Source organism: Rhea pennata, chromosome 15 (assembly GCF_028389875.1).
Source record: "Rhea pennata isolate bPtePen1 chromosome 15, bPtePen1.pri, whole genome shotgun sequence".
NCBI classification, from domain to species: domain Eukaryota; kingdom Metazoa; phylum Chordata; class Aves; order Rheiformes; family Rheidae; genus Rhea; species Rhea pennata.
In genome coordinates, this window is record NC_084677.1 from 11,065,205 (window position 1) to 11,081,231 (window position 16,027).

Below are 16,027 nucleotides of genomic sequence, written 5' to 3' on the forward strand. Positions count from 1 at the left end.
GGGCCGAGACGGCGCGTGGCCCCAGCAGTGCGGCGGCGGGGACCGGGACCGGGGGCAGCGTCACGGGACCAAGGGAGCAGCAGAGCCCCGAGCCGGCTGGGAGCGTCGCCCGACGCCCAGGCTTGGTGCGGCCGAGCCCGGCGGCCTCAGAGCGGGCCCCGGGGCCGGGGCGGCGGGCGCGCCATGGCGAAGGGCGGCTGCGTGAACGGCCGCAAGAGGCCCCGCGGCGGCGGCGGGGACGTGGAGGAGCTGCAGGGCGCCCGGAAGAGGAGGAGGCTGGAGGGCGGCGGCGGCGGCGGCCCCAGTGGGCCCAGGCCAAAGGTGAAAGCGGCGTCAGAAGCTTATTCGGCTTCGTGCCTGCCGCGGGACCCGCTGGGCTCCCGGGCGTGCGTTACGCCTCCCTGGCGCTCCCTCCGTGGGCTTACTGCACTGCTCAGTGCGGCGCTGGAGACAGCAAAAGCACGTTTTCCTTCCGTTTAACTAGAAATTAAATTAAAGTTAGATAATAGTGCTGTTTCTACTGAAAAAAAAATGTGGGAAATGAACTCATTTGAAGTATTGGTCGTTTATATTTAAGGAATTTGGTTAAAAAATAAGCTCTCCAACACCAGTTGTCCTATAGAAAATAAATCTTGAAAGCAGAGTTGTGTTTGGTTACTTCACACTTGATACAAGTCAGCACAGGAAGGTCTATCTGAACGTAAGGAAAACCTTTGCTGTGAAGGTGATGGAGCACTGGCACCGGTTGCCCAGAGAGATTGTGGAGTCTCCTTCCTCGGAGATACTCAGAAGCTGCCTGGGCAGGGGCCTGGGCAACGTACTCCCTGCTTGAGTAGGGGAGGTGGACTGGGTGAGCTCCAGAGGGCCTGCCCAACCCCAGCCGTTCTGTGATTGCATGAACCTCAGAATTTGAAGCTCACAGTAACACATTAGTCACCCAGATTAAAATTAATTCAGTGCCCAGTATGGGAGAAGAGTAAGCACATATAAGCTGTGAAATGTGTTTGATTTGTACCAGACTAGAAACTGAAATTCGTGTGGTTGCCAGATAGCCTTTGCTTGGTGAAAAAAATTCTGCAGGTTATTTTGCAAATCTCTGATCAGGCAGCATTGAAAACAACAGTGGTATTAGTTATTGGCCTAACTTAGTATGGAAGATGAAGGACTAATTATTAACAGGTGATTCTTAACCACTTGAACCTGAAAGATTGTCAACTCTGTTTAGCTTTCTTACTCAATGACAAACAGCTTCAAGATTAAACCAGCTCAGTCCCACTGGGGCAGGCTCTGTCAGACTTAATGAGCACAGAGCTTATTAGCATGGTGGGGGAAAAACATCTAATGGTGGTTCTTTATTCTGTGGGATTTGATACTCTTTTTTTTTTTACGGTCTCTCTTCCTGCACAGTATGATGTCTTTCCATCATGTAACAAAGATTATCTTTAATGTTTTTGTGGGCGCTCCACTGGATCAGGCCAAATGACAAGTGGACGTCTCTGCAGTCGTTTGTTTACTTCTAGCTTTTAGGAAAATTCATGAGAAATGCGGCTGTAAGAAAGGTTGTGTTGACTTGGGTGGTATAGTCTGCTTTCCCTCTCTTCTATCTGATGCTCTCTTCCTACAGTTTCCTTAGATTTTACTGAAACATTTTTTTTTCCTGCAGGAGTCAGCAAATGTTATCTGCCAAAAAGAGATCACGTAATATAAATGAAGTAAACCAGCTCCATATAACCTTTGTATAAATGCCCGAAGCTCTACAGCAGCAAGTGGGTGAATAGGTTGAGAGAGCAGAACACCGTGTTTACAAACTAAGTAACCTTAGGTCTCCCTGGAACATAATTCTACATATGTTAATCCTTATTAAATACATCTGTGAGATTAGGGCATCTGGGTTATAAATTTAATACTAAAGTATTATCTGAAAGGAAACTTGTTGATAGCGATAGGAAAAGTTATTTTAAATGTAGTTTATTGTACATAAATAGTAAATGGTTCTGTTTTATCATGTAATTCCCTTCATTTTCCATGAACTTGTATGATTACAGAAAACCTTTCTTTATTAGCATTTCCCTTTTACAGGAAAAGTCATCACGCTTGTCTGCAGCATTATTTGGTGAGGACTGTGAAATCAGCCATGACCAGGTGTATGAGTTGTTAAAGTATGCAGCTTTGGGAAAATGCCACAATGCAGCACAACCCAGGTATAACACATTTGGGAGGCTGTTGTGTCTTCGGTCCTGCAGGCTGTGATAACTTATGTAAAGGCATACGGTCATGCTGGTTCGGAATCCTTTCAGCTCGTTGCCATAATGACTGCTTGTACTATAAAGATAACAGTTGTTGCTAGACCTGGCCAGAAACCAGGATTCCTTTGCTGACAAAAATGCATCCATTTCATGCAGTTTTCAAAAACTAAAAACGACGTTTTGTGGAACGATTTTCCTGCTATGAATAATAAAATACCACATCAAAAATATTAACAACGTGTTTTGTGTCAAAAGTAATTGAAACCCCTTATAGAGTGTTTTGGGAGAAACATTTTTAATCACTTTGCCCTTTTTTAACCTGAACTTTTCAGCAGTGGAAGGGAAAAGCTGAGGAGGGTATATACAGGGTATATAACCTTGGATGGGAAAAGTGTGGTTAAATGTAGCAAAACTTGAAATAAAACTTGAGGCAAAATTGTTATCACTTTAAATTAATATTGATTGGAAAATGATTTTGTGAAACATTCAATTCTGATAAAGTCATTTTACTCATCAATTTCGTTGACTAGACTGCATCACTGCAGCTGAACTTATTTATGTGTATTCATGTTCTGATGCATAAAGATGAGGCAGGTTTTGATTTCAAATGCTGCCGATGCAGAATTCAGCTACAGTTCATTCTCTGTCTCCCGTATTCTGTTGCTTCCTGGAATATGTGGCTGGTTGAGATAAGCTATAAAAGCTCCTTCTCATTGAAGTCGTTTGGCACTCTGCCATTGACTGACATGAAAGCTGGACTGGCTCCAAGTTTATTTTTAAGAGTATTTGATAATTGTTTTCCTTATTTTTATTTTTATTTTTATTTTATTTTTTTATTGCAGCTGGTGCCGTATTTATCACCAACGCTACCTGGCTGGGGTTGTGGTTATTGTTCTGCATGAAATGAGCCAACTCCATTTCTACAAATTCTATTTACAGTTCAAACACCTCAGAAAAGTGTTCCGGCATGTAAGTCCCCAAACTGTATTGCTGCCTACTACACTTCTTCCAATCATGAAGCCACATCCCAGGGTTTAATCACTGCAGGGAAATTATTACCTTGCCAACTGGAAGTGGCTATCTTTGAATCACAAAGCAGGAGAATGAGAGCATCCACTGCTGGTAGCTTTGATATTCAGGGATTTTCAAGACTGGTGTCTTTGAAGCCTTAGCAGATGAAATGTTTATACATTGATGTTTCAGCACTCTGCTTTCTGCATCTTTAAGATGCCAAGGAGATTAAAGATACCTCAGTTGATTTGGAATTTACTCTGAGTGTGAGTGAGCAGAATTTCAATAGTTAAGCTATTCCCACCAGTTGAAAATCTCGCCTTTACTATTTGTATTTAATGTCAAGTTTCTCCCCAAAATAATATAATTATTTTAATTTTCTGATTTACAGCCAACATTTCTGCAGGAAGACAGATGTATTTTGATTGAGATTTCTAAGAATTCTCTCTCAACTGCAGCAGATGCAAATCACAAATTAACTGGAAAGTTTGGAACTTGCTTTAGTTTCTGTCAGTGCAAGTCTGAGATTAACCTTCTTGATCATATCAGGCAAGGCAGAGTTATCCTTTAGTACAAAGACCTGTGGTGTATACCATTGAAAAAAGTTTTTTTTTGTTGTTGTTGAGAGAATCTAAAACACACTCTTACTATTATAATTTCATCCTTGTCCTCCAAATTTGGATGGTTTTAGGGATAAAGAGACATCTTATTTATTTGTAACACTCTACTTGATTTTTTTTTTTTTTTTTTTGGTTACAATTCAAAGTCTCTAGTGTGTCTTCTTTTTCAGAGATTCACATTACCACCTTCTTCAGCCAACTTCCTAGCCAGCCTGTATGGAGAAGAAGCAAACGTGAATCCTCAGAGCACTGCACAAGGTATCTTGCTTGGTTTTGCATCATCTCTTTCAACCACAGCGATTCACTTTGAATAGTAGCTTAATGGCTATGCATAGTGTGCAATCCCAACAAGCTGCTATGGTAAACTTGTTTACAAAGGAGAACACATAGTGGCTTAAACCATAAGGCCAGTTACCCTGACTAGTTCATTTGCTCTATGTTGGGCTTATTATCACAAGTAAATGCAAAAAATAGAGAGTTTTTAACAGGTTCAATCCAAAATTCTAATGCTTCCTTACCCATTTTATGATCATTTTATTCTAAGATGAGTATAGTAAAAGATACAGAGATTTAAGGTTCAAGATGGGTAGTTACACATTTGTTATTAATATTCTTTGTTATACTGAGCAGCAAATCAAGGTAAAGAATAGGTGTGTTGACAACTGATTTCCTATTTTTATACTCTTTATAGAGGTGATTGTAATCCTACAGGCTTGTACCAAACCTGCAAGAGACTGCAATGAGAACTTCACTGAAATCTTTAGAAGTGTAACACAAAGAACATTGAATTCAAGTCCTAAATGGGAGAATGAACAGCTGTTACTTTCAATGTGTTGAAAAGTCCTGTAGCATCTGGACTGTAAATCTACTGCACAGTCACAGATCTGAGATGTCAGGTATATTTTCATTTAAGTGTAAACTGCAGAGAATCCCTGCAGGGTAGTCTAACTTCATACACCTGTGGATTCTGGGGTCAATTCAGTGTTTGTTTCTTTGTAAGCCACATGTAAGAACACATTTGCTCCTAATATTTATGGGAAAGAATTTCACAGAGAAGGTATTAAAAAAAAAAAAAAAAAAAAAAAGTGAATTTCTCTTACAACTCACAAAATAAGAGACTGTTATGCTGTGATGCTTCTGAGGAAAGTATGTTCTCTCTGTTACTGAAGGGAACATGGCACAGAGCCTTGTAATGTGGCTTGCTCTTGATCAGCTAATAGTGTCAGTAGCTGGACTGAGAATAAGATTTAGGTATTCTGAGTTTTATAATTCATTGCTTCAGGTAATGTTTTACTTGAAAAGGTGCAGCCTCTTAGCGTACGTACTAAAGGAGAAAACTAACTGCAAGTAGGGATTGCTACCTGAGCTTGACAAATAGTTCTGATTTCTAAATGTATATTACAGGTTTGACTTCCACTGGCAGCCATTATATTCCTAACAGCTCAGATTTGCAGTGGGATCCTGTTATCCAGAAATATGGAGAAGAAAAGCGAGGCCTGACTAGCTATACTTTAACTTCAGAAGAGCTGAAAAAAAATGATTATCCCATGAAAGGTCAGTTTTTGAGAGGTTTTTTAGATTTTTGACAGTTAGTGGCATGTTTGATCATGTAAGATAGGCCTATTGATCCCTTAAATCATCTCCACTGCCTGCCTTAATAGATACATGATGAGTTATATATGAGAGGGGTCTTAATCACAGGTATCTTTTCATTCTAGGCTCCCCTGGGTGTGAGAACTATGTGTACACAGAGTGTGATGAGCAGAGGACAGACAGCAGTCCCCTCTTTGGTCTCGATTGTGAAATGGTAAAAATAAACGTGTGGCCTTACAGAACATGGTCAAGCAATTGGTCTCCTATTAGCTATTCCGCAGAGAGCCACACACTCACGTATTTGCTAAACCACTTCTCACACATTAATGACCACTGCTAGTCCCTTCGTTGGGGCATCAGTGCTAAGGCAGCCACATGGGAAGGACTCAGAAAACAGTTCTGAAGACAAGAAGGAAATGTTACCTTTATCCTGCGCACTGCAGCAGAGTGCTTGGTTCTGCCTTGGCTCAGAACAGCAGCTGGATCCACAAGGCCTGTCCCTCTTGCTGCAATAACCTCCTGAGACTGTTCTGGAATTCTTCCTCCCCAAGTTTGGAAGGGGAAGGATTTCTTCCTACTATACACACCTTTCCTTTCCCCATCACAGTTCTTCTTGCAGCTTGCTGTGGTAAGAACCCTCCCTTAGCATAGTCTCGACCTTGCAGAAATGCCAACTTGACATCACCTTTGGGTGACTAAAGATACAGCCCAGGCTCCACTTTTAAATTATACAACTTCTCCAGAAAAGATGCTCTCGGTGTAAGTTGCATAGTGCAGAGTGCAAACTGATTCTGTGGAACTGACGCTTCTTCGTAACGGCTTTCTCTGTCTTGCACTTGCCTGTTTGTTTGCTATACTTATGGTGGGCCTCTAAACAGCTAGCCGTTTATTAACTGCTAGCTGCAAGTGGCAGGTCTCCAAGTAACTCCTAGGTAGCGGTGCTGGCTGCAGCCAAAGCAGATGTTAGCTAAGGTTTTTTGGTGGCAGGCATCATGCTGATTCACCATCTGCCTCTGCTTCTTTCTGACAGTGCCTGACGGCAAAAGGAAACGAAGTCACTCGTGTCTCCTTAGTGGATGCGCAGGGTCAGTGCCTCTTGAATGAACTAGTCAAACCTGAAAACAGAATAGTGAACTACCGCACCAGGTGAGCTGCATGTACATTTTTTTACCTCTTCATCTTTAAAATCTGCAATCGCTTCAAATTAAGCCTGTTAATCGAGACCTTTCAGAGGGCTTTGGCTTGTATACTTTTGTAATTGTCTGCTGCATTCCATCAGTGTTAAGAATACAGTTCTTACTATGTGGAAAGAATAACTAATAACCACTTTTCTGCTACATAGTGCCCCTGTGTCTAGGCAGAAGCTTTTTCATTCTGCAGTGTTCCAGGAAAAGCTGTGTTATGGGTTAATGATAACACAGCACAGATTACCCTTTCACTACTGGCCTTAAAACAGGTTATAGGGTAAGTAAGAATATGGGATTGCAGCCTGGGTCTTCCTGCTCCACAGCTAAGTATGCACATCTGTAAAAATTGAATAGAGCAGCTCATCAGCTTGCCCATAGCTCTAGGGTTGAGCTCAAGTTTCATAACAAAAGGAGGCAAAACTCAAGCCATGTCTTCTCCAAAGTTTGGCCCAATGTTAGGCTGGAGGTAAAGTGCCAATACCTTCAGGTTACTTGAAAGCATCTACTTCCACATCAGCCTTGCAGTGTTTCCTTACCTGTGCTGTCTGATGCTAAGAAAGAGCTGCATCATTTAAGAATAAATTATCCCTGAGAACAACCTTTCGAAAGAGCTGTGGTAGCACTTACAACAGTTTAATATCTTTGCAGTATGTTGGAATAGTTTTATATAGGAAGCAGTAAATAGCATTCTGTTACTAGTCTGTTACACAGAGTTTGTATTTTACATGCCCTACTTGTAATCTCCTCCAGTAAGTGCTGTTGCTAATGCGTTGCTTTTGCCTGTCGAACTTTTGTTTTGAAGATTCTCAGGAATCACAAGGAAAATTCTTCTTCCAGTGAAAACAAAACTGGCAGACATTCAAACTAGACTAAAAAAATTGCTTCCTCGTGATGCAGTATTGGTGGGTCATTCTTTAAATGCTGATCTTCAAGCCTTGCAAGTGAGTGTGCTTTAAGAGTGTTTTTCCCAAACCGGTGATACTCATTTCAGACCTAAAACTCCCAAACAGTTCCTGATTTTATTAGTAAACACTTGTTAGTGACAAAAGATTACTTTCTGTTATGAAAAGCCTTATGTCTGTAAATATTTAAAAGAGAAGGCCTCCCTGTACCTCTGTAAAACTTGCAAGGTGTTCAGAACGCGAAGGGAAGGAAGGAGTCTGTCCAGAAACAGATGTAGTTGCAACAGCAGATTTACCTCTCTGCTTCAGCCAAGTGCTTTTAATAGCTCTGTCATGAGAAGAAGTTAAGTCCCTTCTACATTTAATTTAACAAACTTAATATGCTTAAGTTATAATTATTCTTTTAACCCAGTCTGGATCTTCCTGACAGAACATTAAGAAGATGATTTAGACCTGTTTCATTATTCCTATCTGCTGCATTTTTGGGTGCCAGTCATCTGTCAGTAAGAAACTGGCAGTTGAAATGAAAAGGCAGAAGTACAGATAGCCAAAGAACTACTACCCAGTTCCATGAGACTGCTGCTATATTAAATGCATGCTGTTTCTCTTCTCCAGATGATCCACCCCAGTGTTATTGATACTTCATTGCTTTTTGCCAGAAATGAAGGGCGAAGATTTAAGCTAAAATTTCTAGCCAAAGCTGTTTTAGGGTAAGTTTATTACTGCATTATTATCTGAAGTATTAGAAACTGCCATTGCAAGTCAAAGGGTCCTGTTCTTCCACCAGCAGCATCAGAAGTTTTCTTTTCTTCAGTAAAACTCAAAAGAAAGGAGAAGGCTATGCAAACAGACATGATAAAAAAAAGACTTTACTGCCTCCTTGAAAGATCAGGCAGTGTAATAAAATGGCTGGTCTTTGGGCAAATGGATGCTGTGACTGACCAGATTTGAGTTCTTGTTTTGTACTTGAACCACATAACTAGCTTTTTTTGTAAGTCTGCAGCACTGTCAGTGTGTTGAATTGTAAAGCCACAAAGGCTTTACAGGATTTATTGCAGTTATCAAGAAAGAAAAACTAAGATATGAAAGTATGATAATACTAACTTAATTGCACTCCTCAGTGTACTAACTACTATTGGATAGTTAGTATGTGTCAGTGATACAGTGCTCTCCATTCGTAAGGTGAACGTTAATACTCTACAGCTCCACATTTTGCTAAGTTGAAGGTTTGATAAATTGTGAATTGGGTCATTGGTTAAGGAAAAGTAAAATTAAAAATAATTGTGCATCAGAATACTGTGTATTACCACTGCTTCTGTCAAACCATGTAAACAGTGTTGTGCTCAACACTGCAAAAACGTTTCTTGCAGTAACTTTTGGGATCATATCACAAGAATGCTTCTGCACAGAATTGAAATCATTCTTGAAGGAGGGAAAGCTATTTTGCCCCAAAAAGGCACAATTTAGAAAAAACACGATGTTCATCAGATTGGGAAAACATAACCTGCCTGTACATCTAAATTTGATGCCCTAGGAAAGAGATCCAATGTGAACAGAAGCTTGGACACGATCCTGCAGAAGATGCTAGAGCTGCACTGGAATTGGCACAATTCTTTATTGAGCAGGGACCAGCAAAGGTATCTATATCTAATTAAGAATTCTGTCTATTTTGTAAAAGGCCTTAATGGCAGAGCATGCAAGTTGTTGCACTTACGGGGAAAAAAAAAATTCTGCCCAGCCTCATTTTGATTTAAAAGAAAATGGAATTGTGATAAACCCTCAATTTTGGCATCTTGTTACTTTTAAGCATATATCCAGTAATCTCAATAATCTGGAGCATTACCAGTGTTTCAGTACTCAAACACTGACACGAATCAGGGTTGCTGCTGATCTCAAAGAAGGACATTGAAGCAAAGACCGATTTGGGCACTTCCAGTCCTCAGAACTGCCTGCCATTTTGCCAGATCAAAGAAGTGGGAACCGTATACGTTTTGTCAGGGAGTCAGCTGTTTTTATTGATTGTCGTTCTTGTGTTGCTGGTTTCTGAGAGGCCTTTCTGGAGGTAATTGCTGTTTATGCTGGGAGTGCTGCATGCTTGAAAAAAGGACATCGGGAAAGGATAAGGCGAGAAGTGCATGACTCTTTTTCTTTAATATGATATGCCTAGGTGACCCATAGAGATAGCACATGCTTTTTGGATAGCAACAGTTAGCTGTAATGAAAGACAACTACTGATCTTCTCTCTTTCCCCAAGGTAGCAGAGCTAAACTTGGAGATGCTTCTGACAACCGAAAGACTGACTGAGGTATCACAAAATAAATCTGCATTACAGCTGCAACAAAATACAATCCAGAAGCAATTGAATGATCCTCCACGTTTATCCAAACCATGGTAATAAGACTCCCAAATACGCATGTCTTTCCTTTGAATCCTCAGTAAAGATCAGTAAGTTATGTTTGCAGAAGCAATTGCTATCTTCAGAGAAATACTGGTAACTGTATAATAGCTCTTAAAAAATTTTCAGAAATTGTATCCTAGAGTTCATAGTATTCTAGGCTTCTTTTGCTGTTGAGGCCAAGAATATTCTTTAAATTTTTCTCTAATGAACTGTACCATTTTTCACTGACAGGCACTTCTTGAAAGCTGTTAACTTATGTAGTGTGATTCATAGCTTTCTTTTGTCTGCTAGTTTTTTAGACTGCTTGCAGATGACTGGCCAAAAACCCCTCCTTTTGGGCAGACAGGAACTAGACTCTTCTGGCTTGTGTCAGAGTAACCTGAGCACTTCAAACAAACAGGTGAATGGACTTAGAGTGGGTTGGTCTAAGCAAGTATCAAAGTAGTTCAAAGTTGTGCTTGTTCAGGGAGGGCAATGATTTCTATTTTAAAAAACTGATTGACAGTAATCTTAGCAATAGTTGTAATATTATGCTAGCTAAATCTGTTTTAACATTTTAGAAATAGGCTTTGATCCTGGACCATCTTGTCATGACTCACTAAGTAAGATTTTCAAAGTGATTCCTGCCTGGGGGGCTTCCTTGCACAGTAATGCAAAATAAAGTTGTGAATTAAGTTTGGGAGCTTTGTTTCTGATTCTTTGCTGTACCACTGCCTTGTACCCCTTTGAGCCTTGCATACGCTGTTCCCTACAGATTCTCCAGAGAGCCCTAAAGGATGTTCCCCTGTCCACTTTCAGTATCATTCAATTCAATTTGGATCCAGAGTATGTTGCACCTCACCTTCTTGCTGGAATTTGTGAAAAGGTAAATTTTTTTTAAAGTGAGAATATTTTTCATTGCTGAGTTTGGAGAAAGAGACTATGAATTTATTTGATGGCACAGGCAGTTAGTTCCTTTGCTTTGTGAAGTTCCTACTCTGATTTGTGTTCCTGCAGGTGAGAAACAAGCTGACTGACATGCTGACAATTTACGCAGGTCCTTTTGATGAAAGCTTTTGCCTGAAGTCAGTGAAGAAAGAATTTGCGAGGTGCGGACCAATCCGATCTCTTACAGTAGTGACCGAAACATACCAGGTAAGAACCAGTCAAAGCATTCAGTTTGCTGAGAGGCAGGGAATTCTCAAGTAATGTCTTGGAAAGATGTGAAGTCAAAAGACTTTGATTTTTTTTTTTTTGGCAGCAGAGCTGTGAGGATTGAGTATATAAAAGCTGTTCTGTACAATGACAAGAATAACAACTCATAGAGCATAACTGTTGCTGTTCAAGCTAGTTTCATAGGGTGACCATGAGCTGTTGAAAAAGCACCACCATTTTAGGGGAGAGGGCTTTAAACTGAGCACTGGGGACTCTAAGATAGTTTCTGGCCTTTCTAGGGGAGAACTGATATGCTAAGGTCTTTAATGGCAAAAGTGGTGTTATTAATTGCTGAGCTAATTGAAACTTGTTTGTAATAGCGTGCTCTCTCTCTCTCTTTTTATGTATGTATATAAAATGGCATGTTACATATAGAATATAGAAAGGTTTGAGGAATATATATATATATATATAAATAAAAACTTATTGAGCTCTATCTTTAGAAAGGGGAGGACTAACGTATTTGAAAAGCCTGAACTGTCTTATCTATCATCCTGTTTCAAGCCCTATGTCTGCATCCAGTACGAAGTGCTGGAGGCTGCCCAACTTGCTGTGGAAAGTCTGAATGGAGCTGAAGTAGCAGGATCCTGCATTAAGGTAAACAAAGCAAATAGCAAAAGCCTAAGTTATGCTAAGCACAGGAACAGCATATGGTGCTGGCTAGCTGTGCTGTTACCATCTCCCTAGGCCACTAGCACACAGGGCATGTTTATAGCCTTTTTTTTTCCTGCCTGCCAGCAGGAGTTCTGACCTGGCATTTGAATCTTTAAAAGAAAGACCTGAGTAACTGGGTGTTAAAATGCCGATACATATCAGGGGCTAATGGTTACAGAGTAGTTCTGCATTCAAACACAATCTCCTTATTTTTTATAAATAATCTAAGATAGCCTTCATTAATCACATTTTTAAAAGAGAGGGAAAATAACAGCTAACCAGTCTTTGGTAAGGAGAAAAAGTAATACAAAACATAAGTTCAAAACACACTGCTGCTTAGACTGACATGCTAACATTTATTCCTGTTGATCCGCTCCAGGTTCAGAGACCTGTCACTGGAACGATGCTGGACTGTGATGTTCTCATAACAGAGCTAGAATTAGATATAGAAAATGAAGCTGTGATTTATGTGGCAGGTCTAAAGAAGTCATTCACAGAGACAGACTTGCAAGAAGAATTCAGCCAGTTGAAAGACCTAGAAGCTTTGTTCCTGCCAAGGGATCTCCAGAGTGGAAAGCACAGGAACTGCTGTTTTCTCAGTGAGTAGCTTTGCCTGCAGCCCATTTATTTCCTTCAGGCTTGTTCAGCAGCTTTTGGGGACCTGTACAGAAACAGCAAGAGAAACTGGAATTCGGTATGCACAAAGTGGTAGTTTCTGAAGTACTCCAGTGAAAGCACAGTGTTGTTTTGCTTTAAGGAGCAGTTTACAGATTAAATTAAAAAAAAATTACTTAAAAAAAAAATCTTCATTTAGAAAAGTTCCAAAATTGGCTGTAGTCCAGAGTGAGAGGTGACTACTATGCAGCTACTTACTGACAAGTGAGGGATGAACAACTGCATGGATGCTGTTGCATTTAACCAGCTGTGTCTATGATTCTGATGCTTACCTGTAGCAAGCTGAGAATCTCCCTATTGCAGTGATTTCAATTTCCCCTCTCCGTCCTGTAGGTGCTATGGAACGGGACAGCAACATCACTGGCAAAGCCTTTTCCTCCTCTTTGTTTTGCAGAATTCCAAAAATCCGAAAGTGCTGTGGATGCCCTTGAAGTTATAAATGGATGGGCAGTGAAAGGCAGCAGGCTAAGAAGCAGGAAGGCTCTTGCTCCAGGTCACCTCTGGAGATGGATTTGGCAAATGGATCACAGCAATGGGAAGCAAAGAGGAGACATCTTATGTGAGGAAAAGGAGCAGCAATCTGACTCTGTGAGTTTAAAGCTGAGCTCATCTTTACTGTAGTTAGTGAGAAGGTCAATGACGTTGACCTGGGTACTACTGTGGGAACCAGAAGTCATAACTTTGAGCAGACTTACGTACAGAGCTGCCTGTAGCAGGGTGATCTCTTTGTGCTGGAGCAAAGAGGCTGCAAAGCAGTTTGGAGACGTGATATCAAGTAAGATAATTTGTGGGGAGGTGTATAACCCAGAAAGCCAGCATAGCTACTTTGGGGTAGCAAGTGGTGCTACACAAGAACAGAAGTCAACCACTTGAGAGCAGGCAGAGCAATACACAGGTGCAGCAAATGGCATGGACATCACAAAGAGAAGTAAGTGACTAGTTGTGTAGTCCTACAGGAAAGAACAGCTCTAGTTACAGTTCTAATTTTTACTGGAGGAAGCGGCAGTGCCATTTAAGTAGGGCACAGGGTTCTCCCTGCTGCTGGGCCCTTGTGCTTCCACATGCCAGCCAGAAACAGAATCATTGGTGTCCTCCCTGACAGTGCCATGGGGTCAGTCTCACCAGAATTACAGATGAATAGAGGAGCTTAATGCATTTATATTGTGTTACCACAGGAGCTAAGGAAAAAGCTGAAGACACTAGACCAGCATATCCGAAAGCTTTATAGAAGTCTGCAGAATAACACCCTGTGCATTGTTCTCTTTCCTGGGGTGAACAGGTAATTTGCCACCTATTTTGCAAAGAGATGAGGAAAATATGTTGCCAAATGTTTTTATCCTAAGCTATGAACCCTACACAAAGAAATTAAAATTAGCTAGGAGAGTGCCTGAAGAAGCTGTTCAACTTACCCAGTCCGACTTTCATGTTAGGACAATAAAACCTGAACAGTAAATCCTGCCCATAAGCCATGCCTGAGCTAGAACCAAGTGCTGAAACCACTTGTGTAGCTGATGGTCCAGATAAGCAAGACTGACGCACACAATGCTAATTAGCAGTATAGTACTTAAAAGGTCACCTACCATCCCTGACAGATGTTTCTTCTCTGTTCTGAAGTCAGTTCAGCTCTTCCCTAGCAAGGCAAGTTTTATGTGCCCGAAAAAAACAAAACCAAGTTTCCACAGCAGACATCTTTTGGTTTGTTGGATTTTTTTTTAACCACCTCTCCACTGCAGCCCAGGCCACCATCTGCCATTTGCAAGAGGACATGCCCTGAGTTGGGCTTCAGCACTAGTATCAGGGACACTGCTAGATGAGGTGGGCTTCCTGAACGTCAAACCCTGAGGTCTGAATTGCCATAGTCACTCAGTGCTTAATAATTAACCAGAAAGTTAAATCTTTCCCAGGCAAGGCCCTAGCTACAGAATACATACTGATTTCAACAGACTTTGTTCTCTTACTGTGCAGTTATTCAGATAGTCAAATACCAGTCACATCTATCTTAGTTTCTCTTCAACAGAAGGGAGAACATTCCTTTGCCGAAACAGAAGCATCTCGCGCTGAAATAGAAGCAGGGAGACAGAGCTGCTCTCAGGAGCATGAATTCAGCATGGTTAGGCAGCTAGGCCAGGTTCTCCTTGCCTACTTGAACAGCTTCTTGAGGAAAAGTGTCATGATACAGTGTTAGCCTCTAGACCAAACACCATCTCTAGAAAGGAGCTGTATTCCCAAGCCAAGAATACATTTAGGCTCAGTGCCATTCATAAACAACTCAGCAATGTTGCATGCCAAGGACTGCTCTTGGCATGTGCTACTTTAAACAGTTCAGTTTCTAACAACTTTTTAAAAATAATTATTATTTTAAACTAACTTGTTTCTTAAGTAAAGATTGTTCAGCTGCTTCTCCTACACACATGCCAAAGGTATCGCTATCATCTCATTTTGTATGCTATTATTCCAACTTACCAGAAAACAGTTGACTGTATGTCTTCTGGTTTCTTGCACAAGTGCTTCATCAATTAACAATATTAGAATAAATTGGTCATGGGAGAGGCCTGAATTGAGAGCTAACCTCTGCAGGTTGTTTAGGAATGTGCTTGCTCCTTGGATCAGCTGCTGGCTGCCTTTAAAGACCGAGCTCCAAGTCAGTCTTTACAAATGACTGAGCAGTCATTTGCTTCTTATCTTCCGGTTTATCACCTTGCTTTGTTTACTAACCTGCCTGCTCCACTAGAAGGGTTTGGACAGGAGGTGTCTGTGGAGTTAGATACTGCCATAGTTCTTCTGGAGCACATTCGGTGGCCTCAGCAGGTCCAAATTTACTTCAAGCGCCACTTCCAACTAGTCTCAGCACACAACTGCCTGTTGTCTAGCTTTAGTAAAGAGCACGAATCCAGCCCATTAGCAGACCAGGTGGTTTCAGGAGTTTGCATCCACAGGGCAGAGACGCTAGAAGCCCTCAAACACTAGGCTCCCATCGCAGGCTGCTTAGTGGCTTGGAAGAAAGGGCACTCCAACCCAGGCTTGGAAGAGTTTCTTGCCAAGTGAAGTTTGTGAATTACTGTTTTCCAGCAACATGACACTTCATAGTACGCTTCTTGTTTAAAGAACAATGCCAAATAATTACTGGAGGGAGAGAAAAAAAAAAAAATCCCCCACCCCGAACCTGCTGACCCTGTGAATTGCAGGCCTCTCAGTACTAGACCATCTACCTTATATACATCAAGACCACTCTGAACAGAAATAACACGCCACTTGTTTATGTTGCAGCATACATGGATCACAGTCTGGCCTTGGTCTGATGGGAATAAAAGACGATGGAGAGAGGAGTGCTTGTTAAATTGCCAAGTTTTTAAGCAGTCTTTTGTTAAGATATTTTTAATTACTTTAAATATTGATGTCTTTGTAAAGGTCTCTTACCATAGGAACAATAGGCTTTCACTCTGTCTCTTTTATAAAAAGCCTAAAAATAAAAGCTATTCAAAACCATCTTAAAGCACAAACCCTTTTCCATTAACCCTTTCTTGCTGTGTCACATTCCCCTGGCAGT

The 16,027-nt window shown here is 41.1% G+C and overlaps 1 protein-coding gene across 2 annotated transcripts in view; it reads left to right on the top strand.

Annotated features, from left to right (window-relative positions):
- Positions 1-16,027, top strand: part of REXO5 (RNA exonuclease 5) — a 23,788-nt gene continuing 7,761 nt past the window's right edge. Inside the window, exons 1-19 of one of the 2 annotated variants that reach the window (XM_062588813.1) lie at positions 1-321; positions 2,080-2,201; positions 3,089-3,215; positions 4,048-4,135; positions 5,282-5,431; positions 5,596-5,684; positions 6,501-6,616; positions 7,460-7,598; positions 8,175-8,269; positions 9,094-9,196; positions 9,814-9,950; positions 10,249-10,357; positions 10,712-10,822; positions 10,954-11,091; positions 11,656-11,748; positions 12,185-12,404; positions 12,875-13,068; positions 13,656-13,759; positions 15,748-15,966. In XM_062588813.1, coding sequence (XP_062444797.1) covers positions 184-321; positions 2,080-2,201; positions 3,089-3,215; positions 4,048-4,135; positions 5,282-5,431; positions 5,596-5,684; positions 6,501-6,616; positions 7,460-7,598; positions 8,175-8,269; positions 9,094-9,196; positions 9,814-9,950; positions 10,249-10,357; positions 10,712-10,822; positions 10,954-11,091; positions 11,656-11,748; positions 12,185-12,404; positions 12,875-13,068; positions 13,656-13,759; positions 15,748-15,817 — 2,343 coding nt within the window. In that variant the 5' untranslated portion in view covers positions 1-183 and the 3' untranslated portion in view covers positions 15,818-15,966. Of the gene's footprint in view, positions 322-2,079; positions 2,202-3,088; positions 3,216-4,047; positions 4,136-5,281; positions 5,432-5,595; positions 5,685-6,500; positions 6,617-7,459; positions 7,599-8,174; positions 8,270-9,093; positions 9,197-9,813; positions 9,951-10,248; positions 10,358-10,711; positions 10,823-10,953; positions 11,092-11,655; positions 11,749-12,184; positions 12,405-12,874; positions 13,069-13,655; positions 13,760-15,747; positions 15,967-16,027 lie in introns of those variants that run through there. The other variant, XM_062588812.1, reaches the window with a different exon arrangement.